This window comes from Branchiostoma belcheri, unplaced genomic scaffold (assembly GCF_001625305.1).
Source record: "Branchiostoma belcheri isolate BF01 breed outbred unplaced genomic scaffold, Haploidv18h27 scaffold110, whole genome shotgun sequence".
NCBI lineage: Eukaryota > Metazoa > Chordata > Leptocardii > Amphioxiformes > Branchiostomatidae > Branchiostoma > Branchiostoma belcheri.
Genome location: NW_017802492.1, coordinates 959815 through 974528, shown reverse-complemented (window position 1 = coordinate 974528; position 14714 = coordinate 959815). Strand labels below are relative to the sequence as shown.

The window sequence follows — 14714 nt, the reverse complement described above, 5'->3', positions numbered from 1 at the left end:
TTATGTCAAGTTTAAGGCGGTATGCCTAAATACCTCAACCGACCGCAACCGACCGCTTAATGGGTTAATATGCAGTATATGTATGGGCTAACAACCTTTTCCAACGCTCTGGATACATTGTCTATGCTTGTATGAATGGAAAAAACACTCTCTGTAACTTTGACGTATTTACCAGTTTTTAAAAGTTATACCTCTGGTTTGACTTTAGAATGCTTTTTCATGGCCGCCAAGTTGGATCGCGCGTTGGACACCTTTTGCTTTATACAGGCAACAGAACGCAAAGATGTTGGTTTATAAATCATAGTAAAGCACAAATACCATCATAGCCAACTCATAATAGCTATATATACTATAGAGTGTTTTCCAGCCTGACATCCAAGCTGCTAAGCACGTACGCCTACCGGCTTGACCTCCATTGACCTCAAGGAGGAACGCTCCGCGGAACCAAACAACGAACTTTGGGGGGTGGCTAGACAGATAATTTATTTCAATAGTTGGATGTCCATCCCTTCATGCTTTTAAATTTCATTCAATCAAGCATAGACAATGTATCCAGAGCGTTGGGAAAGGTTGTTGACCCATGTATACTGCATATTAACCCATTACGCGGTCGGTTGAGGTCGGTTGAGGTATTTAGGCAGACCCGTTTAAGGCACAGTTTCTGTCAGATAATCCAAGTATAGTTTCCCTGCATACTTAGCAGAATACAATAAATATACTTGGCAAAGAAGCTCTCAACTAACCCATTGTTGCCGTGTGCATGGGAACGGCATGTTGACGACTGTGGTAGAGTAGCAGGTGTGCTCATTGTCAACCTCAGACTACCGCAGAAGTGCTTTGAATTTTCTACTGCGTATGTCCTAATGGCTTCACCTTCCCATCACGCCTGGAAAGTCCCGTGACGTCATTGTTTTGCTTTGTTACGTCACAATCCATTTGTATCATATTATAATACCAACTAGGTGTGTCCCCCTTGACAAGGTCAGGTGAGGGACTAGACACATGTACATACATTTTTCATTACATTTTTATTTATTTATGCAGGGGCAGCATATCGCCATTTTGCTGGTTTTCAAAGCTCCCTGCACAAAATATATATACCGGTAACATAAAAAAGAAAAGGTGTAAACTAACTCATGGTCGTAATAATAAAAGAAACAGAACAAAATAATAAAGTACAGAAAACAGACTAAACTAGAAAGTTTACCACATATAGTGTGGTGTAGCCATAACAATATGTTAAGCCATAATAAATATGACAAATGATGTAAATAATATTGATAATGGAACTGAATTTGCATCTCAATGTTTATGAACAAAATGCAAAATTAACAACAAAGAAATCATTTTATTAATTGCTAAGTGACGAAAAGGCGGTCTTAAAGACACGGAGAGTTTTTGTATTAATAACGTGAGGAGGAAGTGAGTTCCAGAGCACTGAACTGGAAAAGAAAGCGATGACTGCAAGCGAGCTTTTGGCAGCTGAAGTGCTTAGTTGGATGTTGTGTGTGGGGGTACCGGCAGATGTTGTGAATAGTTGAGAGATGTGTGGAGGTGACATTCCATTAAATGCCTTAAACATAAGAATTATTAAAATTTATATAGCCTTGGCTCGTTTGTGGTGCTGTGCTACAGAGGTCCAGCCTAACAAGTTCAGAACAGTTGCACTGGAGGTGTAGCGGTCACGACCCAGTACTGCCCTGCCCGCTCTATTTTGTAGCTTCTGTAATGTGTCTATCATGTGCCCCTTACCTCCCTGGTCCCAAACAGTGCTGCAATATAGGATGTGTTCACTTACATGCAGGTACTTTGGGTAGTGTGTAAGCTTACATGCAAGTCAAAACTTGTAACAACTTGTTATGTTTACCTTCGCAGAATGAAAACAATTTGTTTTTGCTCTGTTAATCTTCTTCCTCTTCTTCTCCTCCAAACAAATAAGGTCAAATTGACCTGAACCAGACGTTTGTCACCATGGTAACCAGGTATGGACAACCTGGCAATAACTTTTTGTACTAACACGTACTATAGTAAAATACTATAGAATGTCACCATGGTATACCAGGTATGGACAACTTGGCAATAACTTTTTGTACTAATACGTACTATTATAATGGTTAAATACTATGGAATGTAGTATGATTTTTTAAAGTATTGAGTAGTATGATTTTTTGAAGTATTGAGTAAGTGTTATTAATCCTGGGTGCCAGCTGATTGCACTCCCTAGCCTGAAAAAAGTAGTACTACAATGTACAAGAAGGCCTGTAGAAAATTGGACGGCACCCAGGCTACTATTATTTCATAAAGTAATCACACAATCCCTTTGCATTTCAAAAGCAATTTATAGAGTATTTGACAAACATTTTTCCTCAATTCAACATTCAACATATCAACTAAAGCTAATTATTGCCCTTACTACTAGATATATTAGATATAAGGATGATCATAATAATAACATGAATTGTTAAATAATAAAATTCTTGTAGTATCAGAAAAGAGTACAACAACGCAGTTTTGTACTTTTTGCTTTTTAATCACTCTCAAGTCATCAGGTGATAATGCAAACACAGCTTTGGACTTGTCAATTGTTTTGCATGAAAACCTGCTGGCTGACACACACACATGAAAAGCACATCCAATTCCAAATCAAAACTACCACTGATGTTTACATGTGTGTATGTACACTATCCCAGCATTTGGAAACTTGAAAATTACTGTATATACAAAAAATGTGTTAATTTATGACATATAAGTGTTGTTAATACCATATTCTATACAATAATATACCAGATGTGAACATTACTAGTACTTTATCCAAAATACCTTAAAGGCATGTCTGAATAATGATGTCATGACTTGAATACTAAGTATCTCATTAATTTTATCTGACTTTAAGTTTAGTATATTCAAAGTATAAGTAAGTTCAAGCACTGATATATACAGCCTTGCAGATACAACTGCACTCTTGTATCACTAACTGTAACATTTTCAATGTTTCCACAGAAAGTGTAATGCTGGGAAAAAAATTCAAACACTAAAACTTTTCTTCCACTAGATTGACTTAATTTACAAATCAGGAAATTCTTGTCCATTTTGTCTACTTAACACACATTAGTTTCTTGATATCAAGGACATTATACACCTTGCTGATATTAATATTTATTAAAAAGTAATTGATGTCCTTTGAAACTACAATGCTTATTAGTAACTCCTAACTCCAGCAAGGCCCACCCATGTCACATAAAGCTATGTTAAATGTAACATTTGCAGGTTTAATTCTGTGGCTTATGATCTTCATAAAAATAGTCAACAGCAGAAATGAGGGTAATTATGCTATGATCATGATTCATGACACTATGTATGTTATGTATAATACATGTAATACTATGTACAAACTTCCAGCTGCAGAAAGTTCTTGCCAGTTGCAAGCACTCTAAAGCCCACCAAAAAAAGAAACCAAACAGTCATCCATTTATAGAGTGTATTGTATGTTACACTTTTATATTGAATTTCAAACTTTGAACTGAGTTTGATTCAAAGTATTCCAGCTTGATTTCTGTATTATTCTGTATAGATACAGAATAGACACACTCAGATATTGCTGCAACTCAAGCAGAAACAACTAAGACTATGTCATAACTCAATAGGCAAACTCACTCAGTCAGACAGATACAATGTACATGTAAGTCCTGTAGTCGTAAGCAGTCCACAAGTTAAATGTCAAAGCATACTGACTCTATTTGTGTTGACCAAAGTGTCTGACTTAATGTCATGAAACATTTAGGACATGACATTAAAGCAGAATCATGAAAATACCAGTTTCATGGATATCTCTTCTCAATGCTCTATTGAGACTTATTGGGATGTACTACTGTCACAGTGGTATTAGCCAATTCATCATTCAATTTGGCTAAGAATAGTCCATGTGTTGGTGTTTTCACATTCAGTATTACATCCAAGTATTTGCAGTAGAACTGTTAAATGGAATCTGCAGATGTTGTACACATGCAGATTTCCATTTCCATTGAAGCAACACGGATACTTGCCAGGGAACACCTAATCTGCTCACCCCAGTCTTTGGGATAGCTTGTTAGATCAGAATAAGTGATGTTCTTCAAATCACCATATTTGTCAGGAATGACACAGTCGTCAATCTTGATTGGAGCAATGAAATGCTCAATTTGCTTCTCAGTAGCATGTACCATGGCCATATCCAAATCCTTACGACACCAGTCACTAGCAAAGAAATCTTCAGAAAATACAGCTAGTATCTTCCTGCTCTGTGAGATACAGTCTTGTATGTTGGTGAAAATGTCACGTCCTGCAATGAAGTGCTCTTGGTGCTCACAGTAGGTAATCTTAAGCTCGGTCAGACGTGGGATGATGATTCCATTGACGACTGCAGAATCCTTCCCACAGTAGATGATGAAGCAGTCATATCTCTTGGGTGTGATATGCTCTGTAATGAATAAATCATACAGAATGTTCTACCTTCAGCATGGTTACAATTTTTGAATGTGTGTGTGTGACTGTGTGCATGCACGCGCGTGTGTGCATGATGCTAACAAAAATTGTAACCTTGGTGAAGCCATGTATGTGCATTATGTACAATGTACTAGTACATGTACCGGTATTGAAGAAATGCTGAGTCTAGATTTCTTTGCTAAGATAAGACTGTCATTGATCAACTGATATAATTCATGCAACTGAGTGTTTTATTTACATAATCATTCATCAATTGTAAATGTTAACATCATCTAGAAAAGGTATGAGGTCATGGAACTCTTATATTGGACTGGAGACATTATTTGAGATAACGTTGTCTAAATCCTGCTGCAGCTACAGTTACTGTAACTCATTTTTTCTTGTTCATAATATGTTGCCATGGCAGAGTGCGGCCTAACTCGAAGTTCCTGCACAAAATTATATCAGGATATTAAAAAAAATTCTTAGTGTTAGATATAAACATGAGTCAATGTAAATGAGGATGGACATACCACTAAGTGCAACAGCTTTGACCTGGTCTTTAACATGCTCCATTTTGTGTAAGATTGCTTGTATGAACCTGGGGGATCCATTGTGTGAGTCAATCTGAAATAAATGTATGTCAGGGAGAGTTTTTTAGTTTAAGACACTTTAGAAAGTTGATTGGATGATGGTATTGTTTCTGGAAAAAAAATGTGTGTGAGACTGTAACATGAGTAATGCCAATCATCTAAATCAACATTTTATTTAAGAGTCAAATGCTCAGCAACCTAGAGTGAAGAGATAGACTGAGACAATGCAATGAGGTCATCCAGAGTAAGTGTGAATCAATAAGCATCCAAGTATCATAAGTGACTGTCATCTATCCTGGTTGAGAATTAAGTCATGAGACATCATGCACATACAGATCGAACGCAATCCCCGGAACAAACAGGAACAAAGTTGCAGTGAGCATCAATTTATATCAAAGAGATCAGTTGAGAGCTAAAAAGTTACAGAGATGAAAAGTTAAGTTACTGTTACAGTAGATCTATTTCAGATAAAACTTCCTAACATAACTTGTATTGACACTTCATTTTAAAAATTTGTAAATAATGAATGATAACTTGCCTTTGTATCCATCTTCACTTTTACCATTGTCCCGTTGCCTTGGAGATTGATTCTGGGACTCAGTACCTGTGTATTACAGATCATGAAACACAGGGACTTTTTCAGGCTGAGGCCACACTAATTGAATTTGATTTCTTGGTTCTCTGATTTGCCATTTGGCTCTCTGATTTGCCACGTTAGCTTCGATTTTTCTGTTTTAGAATTTCAAAAGAAACAATAATCATGCAAAATACTACATACAGTTGAAGAAAGTCCTTAATATATATATAGAATACAACACGGGGTATTCCGTATCGCCCAAGGTATCGGCCCGACCGCGGGTGGGCCGGGACCGAGGACGATGCGGAATACACCGTGTTGTATTTTATTTATGTCATACCCAGGCCCACCCAAGAAAACACGCCTTTCAATGCAAGATGAGCCAAAAGTTGGTGCCCCTAAACCCTCAAATGCAACAACATCAGTTCCAACATTCGGATCCTGTATTCAAGCGGCGCACGCAGTTATGGCAGAACGCGTTCGAATTGTTCTATGGAAGCCATGGAGCCCAGGCCGTACCGTAAAGTACGGCCCGGTCCGGAACCCGTTATCGAACGTTATCGCGGCCCGGGTATGATATAAAATAATTTGATGATCATGAAACCTTTCCCAGAGGTCTGAAATCTCTGATACAATTTTTTGTTACAGTTATTGTAGTTTTCTTACATGTACATTTATGATTTTTTAAATGTTAGCCAGCCTGATATGTTGGCTAAATTGTGGCTCCTTTGGTGGTATTTTGGTCTATCTGCCTCATTCTATTTGTCTTTTATTTCACTCACTCCAATATTTTCCAAAAAATCAGAGAACAAACTTAAAGATTTATTTTTATCAAATTGGAGGGACCTGAAATCACAAGGTATTGTTCATTGTGTTTATAAACTGAATTGTTTTCATCGTGGCTATATATACATGTACATTTGTAAGTTATTGCATAATGGAAAGAATTTTGAAAGGTTTTAAAAAGCTTAGTTTTTAAATTAGAAATTCTCTAGATCTCACCATGGAATGTTGCGGCCTTCTTAATGTGGCATTTGGTGGTCTGCTCTGTACTGTGGCGTTTGATGGTCTGCTCTGAACTGTTGCTCCGGATCCTGGTCGACTGATTTGACCATCATACAAAGCCGAGACTGACATGAAAGTAGAGTTGGTTGATTTTATTGGCACAAAAATTTTGCACATTCAGTCATGATTTTGTATACTATGTTCTAGTGTATTTTCATTTTGGTGGATGGCAAGATTGTAAATGTACAAACTTGATATGAGGTAAGCCCAAAATATACTTAGGCCACACTAATTTAATTTGTTGGTTCTCAGATTCATGATCACCTCTTCTTTTTTTTCAAATTTGCAAAAAAAAAAAAAGATTTTGGTTCTGAATTTAAATCTTAAAAAAATGCTTGTATTTTGCCCCTAACAGTAGAGGAAAGTGCTTTTCTTCCTAGTTCCTACAGTTTTTCCATTTATCAATGCAGTGGTTTGATTAAAAGTTCAAAATTCATTGTTTAACCCAGCCTTTTGTGTTGACTTTATGGCTCCTTTTGTAGCATTTTGGGCTATAATAGGATGCCTAGACCTGTTTTTATTTGATTTTTTTGCCCTCCTGCTTCATATTTTTATGAAAAAATCCCAGAACCAACAAATTAAATTGGTATGGCCTTAGTAATATAGATAAATTAGTGAAGGTAAATTTCTCATAGAAATACTGACAATGTGTCAATTATTATACATCTAATACCTCATCTTTAACCAGTTGATAATTCCCTGAGCAACAATTTTATTATAAATACATCATATGGTACATATATGTACACAACACAGATCAAAGTCCACTTTTAGCCAGATTCAAAGGTTTCTTATCCACACAGCTTATCATTTGGATATTATCCTATGTGAGACTTTTAAAAAAATGCATGTACCATAATATAAGGCTTAGCCCATATAACACAATTATAGTAAATATGGGCTGGATGATAATTATGTTAGCGTAAGATTTACTCAAGAACGTGTCACGGTAGGAGCAAATAATGCCTAAATTTGCAGGAGACAAGTATTGTTTTAAATGATTTCATTGCTTGTTTATTCACTTACCTTGGTTTTTTTTACACCTATCCTCAGCCATTTCGTAAAAGTACCAGTAGGACAAGACTGCACCGGCCAGCATTCCAGCTAATGCTGCAATTACTACAGTAACTACAAATAACACGGCGATGCCGTTGACAGAATTATTGTTTCCTTCACAGGACTGCGTAAATTCACCTAGAAAGGAAGATATAATATATTATATAATGTACAATATATGTGAAAGTACAGATTTATGTTCAAAGTTTACATAAAAAGTCATGACTACCATGAGGACACGCATCAGAAAGCAATAAATACCACGTTCATAACAGACTTTTATTTAGCGGTTTCAACCGGTTTTTCAAAAACAGGTTTTTATTTAGTAGTGTGAATGCAAATCAACTGGTTTTTAGGGGTTTAAATCCAATTTTTAAAAACAACCTCTTTGGTACTACGTAGGGTTTTTGAGTTTTTTTCCCGCCGAAAACCTGGTCGTTTTTTTACGTCATAATTCCAGGTTCACAGGGTCAGCATCTGGGCCGTGTGTGACCTCCAAGCTTTTTGATTGCGTTGTTTTGAGTTCATTTCCACTGTTTTTTTTTTCATGGTTTTTCTTAATTTGGCGATGGAATCAGCATAATTTTTTATGCAACCTGGTCGGCGGGCAGGACCAAGCTCCTGATATCTATTTTTGGACAGCAGGAGTCGCCAAAAAAGCTGTGGGGGGGGGGAGCTGTACCGAAACAAAAATGTTTAGTAATACCTGTAAATTTCAGTCAAGTTGATTTCTTGAAGATAACAGAGCAGTGCCACGGTAAGATGAAAAACCTGAAGACGACATACAAGAAGGCCAAGGACAACAATCGGAAGAGCGGGAGGAATTGCAGACTGCATTATTATCACGGCCAATTAATTGGATATTCACCGGACAGGATTTTTACAAAACCGGTTATGTTAAGTCTAGTATGAACGCTAGAATTTTTAGTCAGGTTTTCCCTCGCCAATTATTTAGTGGTTTCAACTGTTTTTTTTTAAAGTCTGGTATGAACGGGGTCTTACAGTCTTACAGATAATTTTATGCTTTAAAATGCGATCATTTTTGTGATGCAGAATAGGGCATCCCTTTGTGATGTTCCTTGTGCACACATACATGTACCCCAAACCCACCATTGCTTCTACATGCTTTATCACTAAGGAGTGAATTAACTTTAAAGAAATACATGTGAAGCTTCTATCTTAGTTAAAAGCCATTTTCATATTAAAAAAGTATGTTGTATAATTTTACCATCTGTATCTGTATCTGTACCATCATAGTTGCTATATTCAATGCGGAAGCTCCTCGTGCCATTTGTTTCCAAACAAGCTCTTTCAAAGAAGTTACTAGTATCCCTCAGGCAGATGTACTTGTAGTCATTCTGCACGTTTGTGATGTATAGTGGTAAGGATACATTCCCATCGTAGAACCCTAGGCAAGGCAAGTGGTCAGGATAAAGAAAAACTTTCAAATTTGTCGCTAATAGTATAATGTAACATTTCTTACATTAACAACAACAGCATAACATTTTCTCATTAACTTTACAAATTATGTCTTTTAAATTTGTAATCAAAATTTCATTTTGCATACATGTATGTCTGGAAATTGCATCTAATTGAATAAATAAAATAATAATAAATAAACAGGTCTCCTGGATGCAGCCTCCCAAAGTATGATACCCCCTCCATATAATTACTGTGCATTCCTGTGGGTGCTGCACATCTCTCTGTTTTTCATCAGTGGTGGATGTATGTAACCTGGCAGATAAATGGTACCTTAATGGAGGCCATAGAATTTCCACATTGATTACACAAATAACACCAAATTGTAAATACAGTGTATAACATTATGTGATATTGATCTTCAGCTGACTTTTACATCACACATTACTTCAAGAATACCATCAACACATACAAACACTCACTTATTAAGGGTGTTGCCAGTGAATTTGTGCACAGATAACCAAATACTTGAAGTATGATGAATAATGCAGCTGGTAGAATCATCTTTTTCCTGAGCAACAAGAATGAATGGAATATATGAAGGACAATGAGAGAGACAACAAGATTTGTAATCAGTTAAAGTATAAGAAAGTTATAATGATATCTTTCACCATGCTGCATGCTCGGTTGGGTTAAGGCAGCCTATGGCATACTATGAGTAGTATTTCATACATATGTCTGTAACTTTTGATAGCTTGGTCGCACCACAACTAAACTTCACACAGTTCTAGTAGTACTTGAAACACATTGAATAAAGGTTATTTTGTTTTTACTACTTCTGGATTTTTGGGTTAAAAATCAACATTTTGGTTAAAAAAAAGCTGTTCACTTCATGGCTTTACGCGCAAGCGGTAACAACACCTTTCAACATGATATTTTACAAGTAGAAAGCCAACCCCCTATTTATTATTTTTGTCCGAGGCTATTTTGTTTTAAATGACAGTTACATTGTTTTTTTGGGCCAAAAACAACAGAAACAGCTATTTTTCTGTCATTTTTCGTTAAAAAATCGCCACAGTTAAAAAATATCGACTTATATGCAAAATAGCCTCGGACAATTTTGATAAAAAAGTGATACGTTAAGATGGATTACTCTAAAGATCAATTATGTTGTTTTCAGCTGCGCGCAAAGCCGTTTATGTCATACTCCGTGAATAAAATGCGTAACAACGCGGGTTTACAGGGGAAACATACAAATGACCGTCGGTAACCCCGAATTCGAACACGCGTTCTATTCGAATGACGTCATATCAAACATGGTGGAACGTGATTCGGGTTCGAAACATGTCTGTGGCCATCGTGCAGACACACGCCCGAACTCGAACATGAATATCAGCCTAGGCCGCCTTAACCCAACCGAGTGAGACAAATTATAAACTTGTTAAAAGTTGAAGTCCTCTCAGCACCACGTGGTGAATAGGGCAGTCCTGTTTGTTCAACAGACCTTCAGCCACACAGTTTCACAATCACCAGCCACAGTTGCGCAATCACTACAGCAAGAGGCTAGTCCACTGGTTAAGTACTAGTGGTGTGTGTTCAACTAACATACTCTTTCTCAAATACTTATGAAAGATTCCTGACATTTAGGCCAGGACGAGAAACCCTGTCCACGCACAATTAGACAAATTCTATATATAGATAGTTTGATGTCCCTTGATCATTTTTACGGGTGATGGGGCCAGGTGGGACAAAATGGTCATGATGGTCAGATTTGGGCCCAAAAGTCCCACTCTGCTACTATGGAGATCGAACTCCCCGAATCTGCAAATCTTGTTCGATATGACGTCATTTGAACCGAACAGGCGTTCAATCCAGGGTTACCCGCGGTCATTTACAGAAAACCCGCTACAACCTGCTACTTCAAGCCCTTTTTTACATGGGAACCACGGAACAGGAAAAATCAACCTTTCCACAAATATGAACCGTTTTCAAAACATTACATCTATGCCGTGATTTTATAGTGGATATGTAACATGTAACGAAGCTACTGCCGTCATCGTGGGTGACCTTGAAGGTCAGAATTCTTGTTGACGCTCTTAAAATCCAGGTCCCCAAATCCAAGTAGCATCACATGCATGCAAACATGGTATTTTAACCACTCCCAAAAATTGTTCAAATTATATCATTGAGGGCTTGTTTGGGAGAGCAACGATTTTTTAAATATGGCTGCCATAATGAATTATCGCTATTTAAAGTTGAAAAAACTGTGATTTTAGCTCTTTTTTGGGTTGTAATTCAAGTTTTAGTTGAAAAATAAAAGAATCCTAGGACATAAAGTTTAAACCTACTGCAATATTTCTAAAAATCCCAAATCAAACCTTACTTTTTATATTTGGGGCCCCTTAAAATCAGTTGTTTGGTTCTCGTGAACCCTTTTTGAAATCCGAAATTGATCTCATTTGGAAGCAAAAGACACAAAGTTGAGCAAAGGCAGTGGAAGAATAACATTTAAGGTAAACAAAATCACTTCGTTGACGAGTATTTACTCTACAATTACTTTTGTTAATTTTTAAATTTTACCCGTTACCCCCGGGCCGGGCGGGACTCCCACGCGGCCATGTTCGAACACGTTCTGTAACCCAATACCTCCCTATAGCTAGTAATGTGACTTTTAGCCCAGCAACCGACCGCCGTGGGTATGCAAATTAGGTGCCCAAGATATCCAAGATATAAAATAAAGCAGCATAACTCATATGTAATTGGCACCAAACAGCACTATTGGCAGCAGAATGTTCATTTTCAGGGCTTTGGTTCTGTGATAACCATTGCTAAGGGAAATATACCTCACTTGAAGCCAAAATGTGATTTATGATAGTCTGAGCCTGTCTTTCTTTGTACTGTGGTTCAAATGCACTACCGTTACTTGAAAGATTGTGCAAATCAGCTACACAATGTAGACAGTCATATATACAGTCAGTACAAAGTTCATGCAGTGAAGACATACATTAACAAGCCAAAACCATGCAGGGGATTAGTACTGGAAGAGCACATTGCTGTTACTACAAGTTAGTATGCGGAATGTTAACAAATAAGTAACATGGAATTTCCTTGTTATGAGGAGTTTATACTTAGCTCCGTCAGATATCTCAATTCTACTGTTAGGGTACAGCATAGCAAAAAGGCTTATTACAGACCTTTTTTGGATGTTTTGTGCTCTGGTATGCAAAGGACTTCCAACGAAGCTTCTTAACTTCTGCTTTCCCAATCTCAAGATGGCGGGTGGAGTTCCCCAGCCCTTATTTACGTCATTGGTTTAGTGTTGAATAGACAATAGTATCAAGTAACTGATGCGAGGATGTCTAAATGTAACATGTTAAAAGTTTTACAAAAAAATGGTAGACAGAGTGACGTAGTTAACCGTCCCATCTGGAAGCAAAGAGCATAACCATTAAAGTTAAAACTTTATTTAAATCCTGATTGTTTTAAACACCATGCCATACAATGCCTTGAAATGTGAATACTTTGTCACTATTGGTTATGGTTTTAGGTTTAACACACCTTGCCAAGCAAAACAATTGCATTGTGTTACACATAGTTTAGAATGCACTTGGTTTCAATCCTTCAGAAGTAATACTACACTACTACATGGTTTCAATGGCAGAGGTGTTAATTTCAACTTCACCATGTCCCTTCCTAATCTTGAAGGCTGCGGACTACTGTTGCATCCAAAATGAGCCTCCCCCATCCTTCTTTGTACTCTGCGTACATTAAAAATTTCACCATTGAAAGGAATTTGCATAGCAAGCTTTTCAATGGTAATGATGAAAATACTGTAATGTGCACTTTATAGAACAGTAAAATTTCTGCAAGACTAGAGAACCCATTTTCCATGAATTCTTAAAACTAAAATACAATGTACTTTGATTAGCAGCATGCGTTATATACTGATATATCCTCAGCCTAATAATCTAATTCTTGTCTTGTAATAAAGTAGTGATGAACCTCCTCAGGACTTCCAGAGTATGGCTGAAGTTTATTGTAGTGTAACTGGTAGGGGAAGAATATTATAAAACTACTGAGCCTAAATAAACTCCATTGTTCCCTTTGTCTCCTGGAAGATACGAAAGTTTGTACTACTGAATAAAATCTTAACTCTGCCATTCTTTTTGTTCTAGTCTTGAAGACTCCTGGAGAGGACACAAGAAAGGATGTTTCCTCCCATCCTCTACTGACCCAGCACATCACATGAGGAAGAGTTTTGCAAACTTCTTTCGAAACTGTGTCATGTTCAAACTTAAAGAAGTGTGCAAATGTTACTAACATGTATCTAGCTTTATCACATTATTCCAATTGCCTAATTTCACTATGGCCAGATTTGTGTAGTAAAGTAACAAATTTAAATGGCCATTTTATTACAGTAAAGTTATGATTCTGTGGATAACGATACCATCTTGCAATATCAAACAATGTTTGAAGGTTTGCTGGATAAATATCTGACAAACAGTGATCAATTTAGTGACTGTATTGTCACAGGCACAGCCACATAATACACATAATTGTTACTAGCTGGAACTTAGTTGCAAAGGAGCTGTATCTTCTATCTATATTTCAACTGCAAGTCTGCAACCTTCTGTTCTTCACATTCCACAAGACATGACTGTGTGGTACCTAAGAAAGGGTGATGGCAGGAAAAGTTTATGATTGTGTTTGAACTTATTGATCTATGAGCAAAGACAGAATGGATCTGTTTTGAATTGTTTTCTTGCTTAATATCATGCCACAGAAACCTATGATGTCATCTCACTTTTGAGGTGATGGTTGCTCTTCAAAACCAAGGTGTTCTTGCTAACTTCAAACATTGTATACAGACATTCCTTGACGTATGATTTGTTGGAAAATTTGTGGCTTTTGTAACATTTAGCACATTTAGCTTATTTTATGTTTAACTGTGTTTGTAGAGTATCAGAGGCTTGCATTGTGTGAATACATGTTACACATGTTGGTTTCCTTGTAACTTTCCTTACGCACTTCTATGCACTGTTTCTTTATCAATGTCATTGTAGTAAAGGAGCTCGCTTCAACTTACAGAAGTTGGAAAAAAGTCTCGTGACAATCCATTTGTTGCCAAAGTGTTGAAAAAAAAGGATGGACTGATATGAAATACAATGTACAATGTATACCTTTTTCCAATGGCAAAGTAAGATGATGTTTAGAAATGTTGCCATCATGACTTAACCAGAGGTAGAATAGTCATGTAACATTAAAGCATTATAGGCTCTTGAAGCAATGTTAGACAAATTTGCTTTTGTTTTCTTTTGTTTTGTGACAGGTTAGCGCATTAGTTGTTGTTTATAGAGATATCTAGGGATGTAGACCATCCCATGTTTATTGGTTCTTGAAAGTTTGTAAATAAAGTTTGTTGTCCAGTTCACATGTGAAGTTCTGTTTCAATCAGCCAAGTACAACGGGGCGCGCCAAACTAGGATCTTATCTGGCGTCCATTCCTTCATCACATTCTGAAACAGTGTAAATGTACAGGCTTT

The 14714-nt window shown here is 37.0% G+C and overlaps 2 protein-coding genes across 2 annotated transcripts in view; one reads left to right on the top strand and one right to left on the bottom strand.

Moving 5' to 3' along the window:
• The window catches only part of LOC109487200 (MIF4G domain-containing protein-like), a 28165-nt gene extending 13764 nt beyond the window's left edge, over positions 1-14401 (top strand). Inside the window, exon 10 of the mRNA XM_019791185.1 lies at positions 13347-14401. The gene's annotated coding sequence lies outside the window, so the exon portion shown is untranslated. The remainder of the gene's footprint in view (positions 1-13346) is intronic.
• Positions 2756-12422, bottom strand: LOC109487192. The gene is made up of 8 exons (XM_019791175.1): positions 12366-12422; positions 9654-9742; positions 8981-9160; positions 7723-7890; positions 6634-6761; positions 5593-5658; positions 4995-5088; positions 2756-4456 (listed from the first exon to the last, which is right to left on the bottom strand). Exons 2-8 carry the CDS (start codon positions 9733-9735, stop codon positions 3975-3977), a joined length of 1200 nt encoding a protein of 399 aa, XP_019646734.1. The 5' UTR covers positions 9736-9742; positions 12366-12422; the 3' UTR covers positions 2756-3974.
• Positions 14402-14714: the final 313 nt, after the last annotated feature.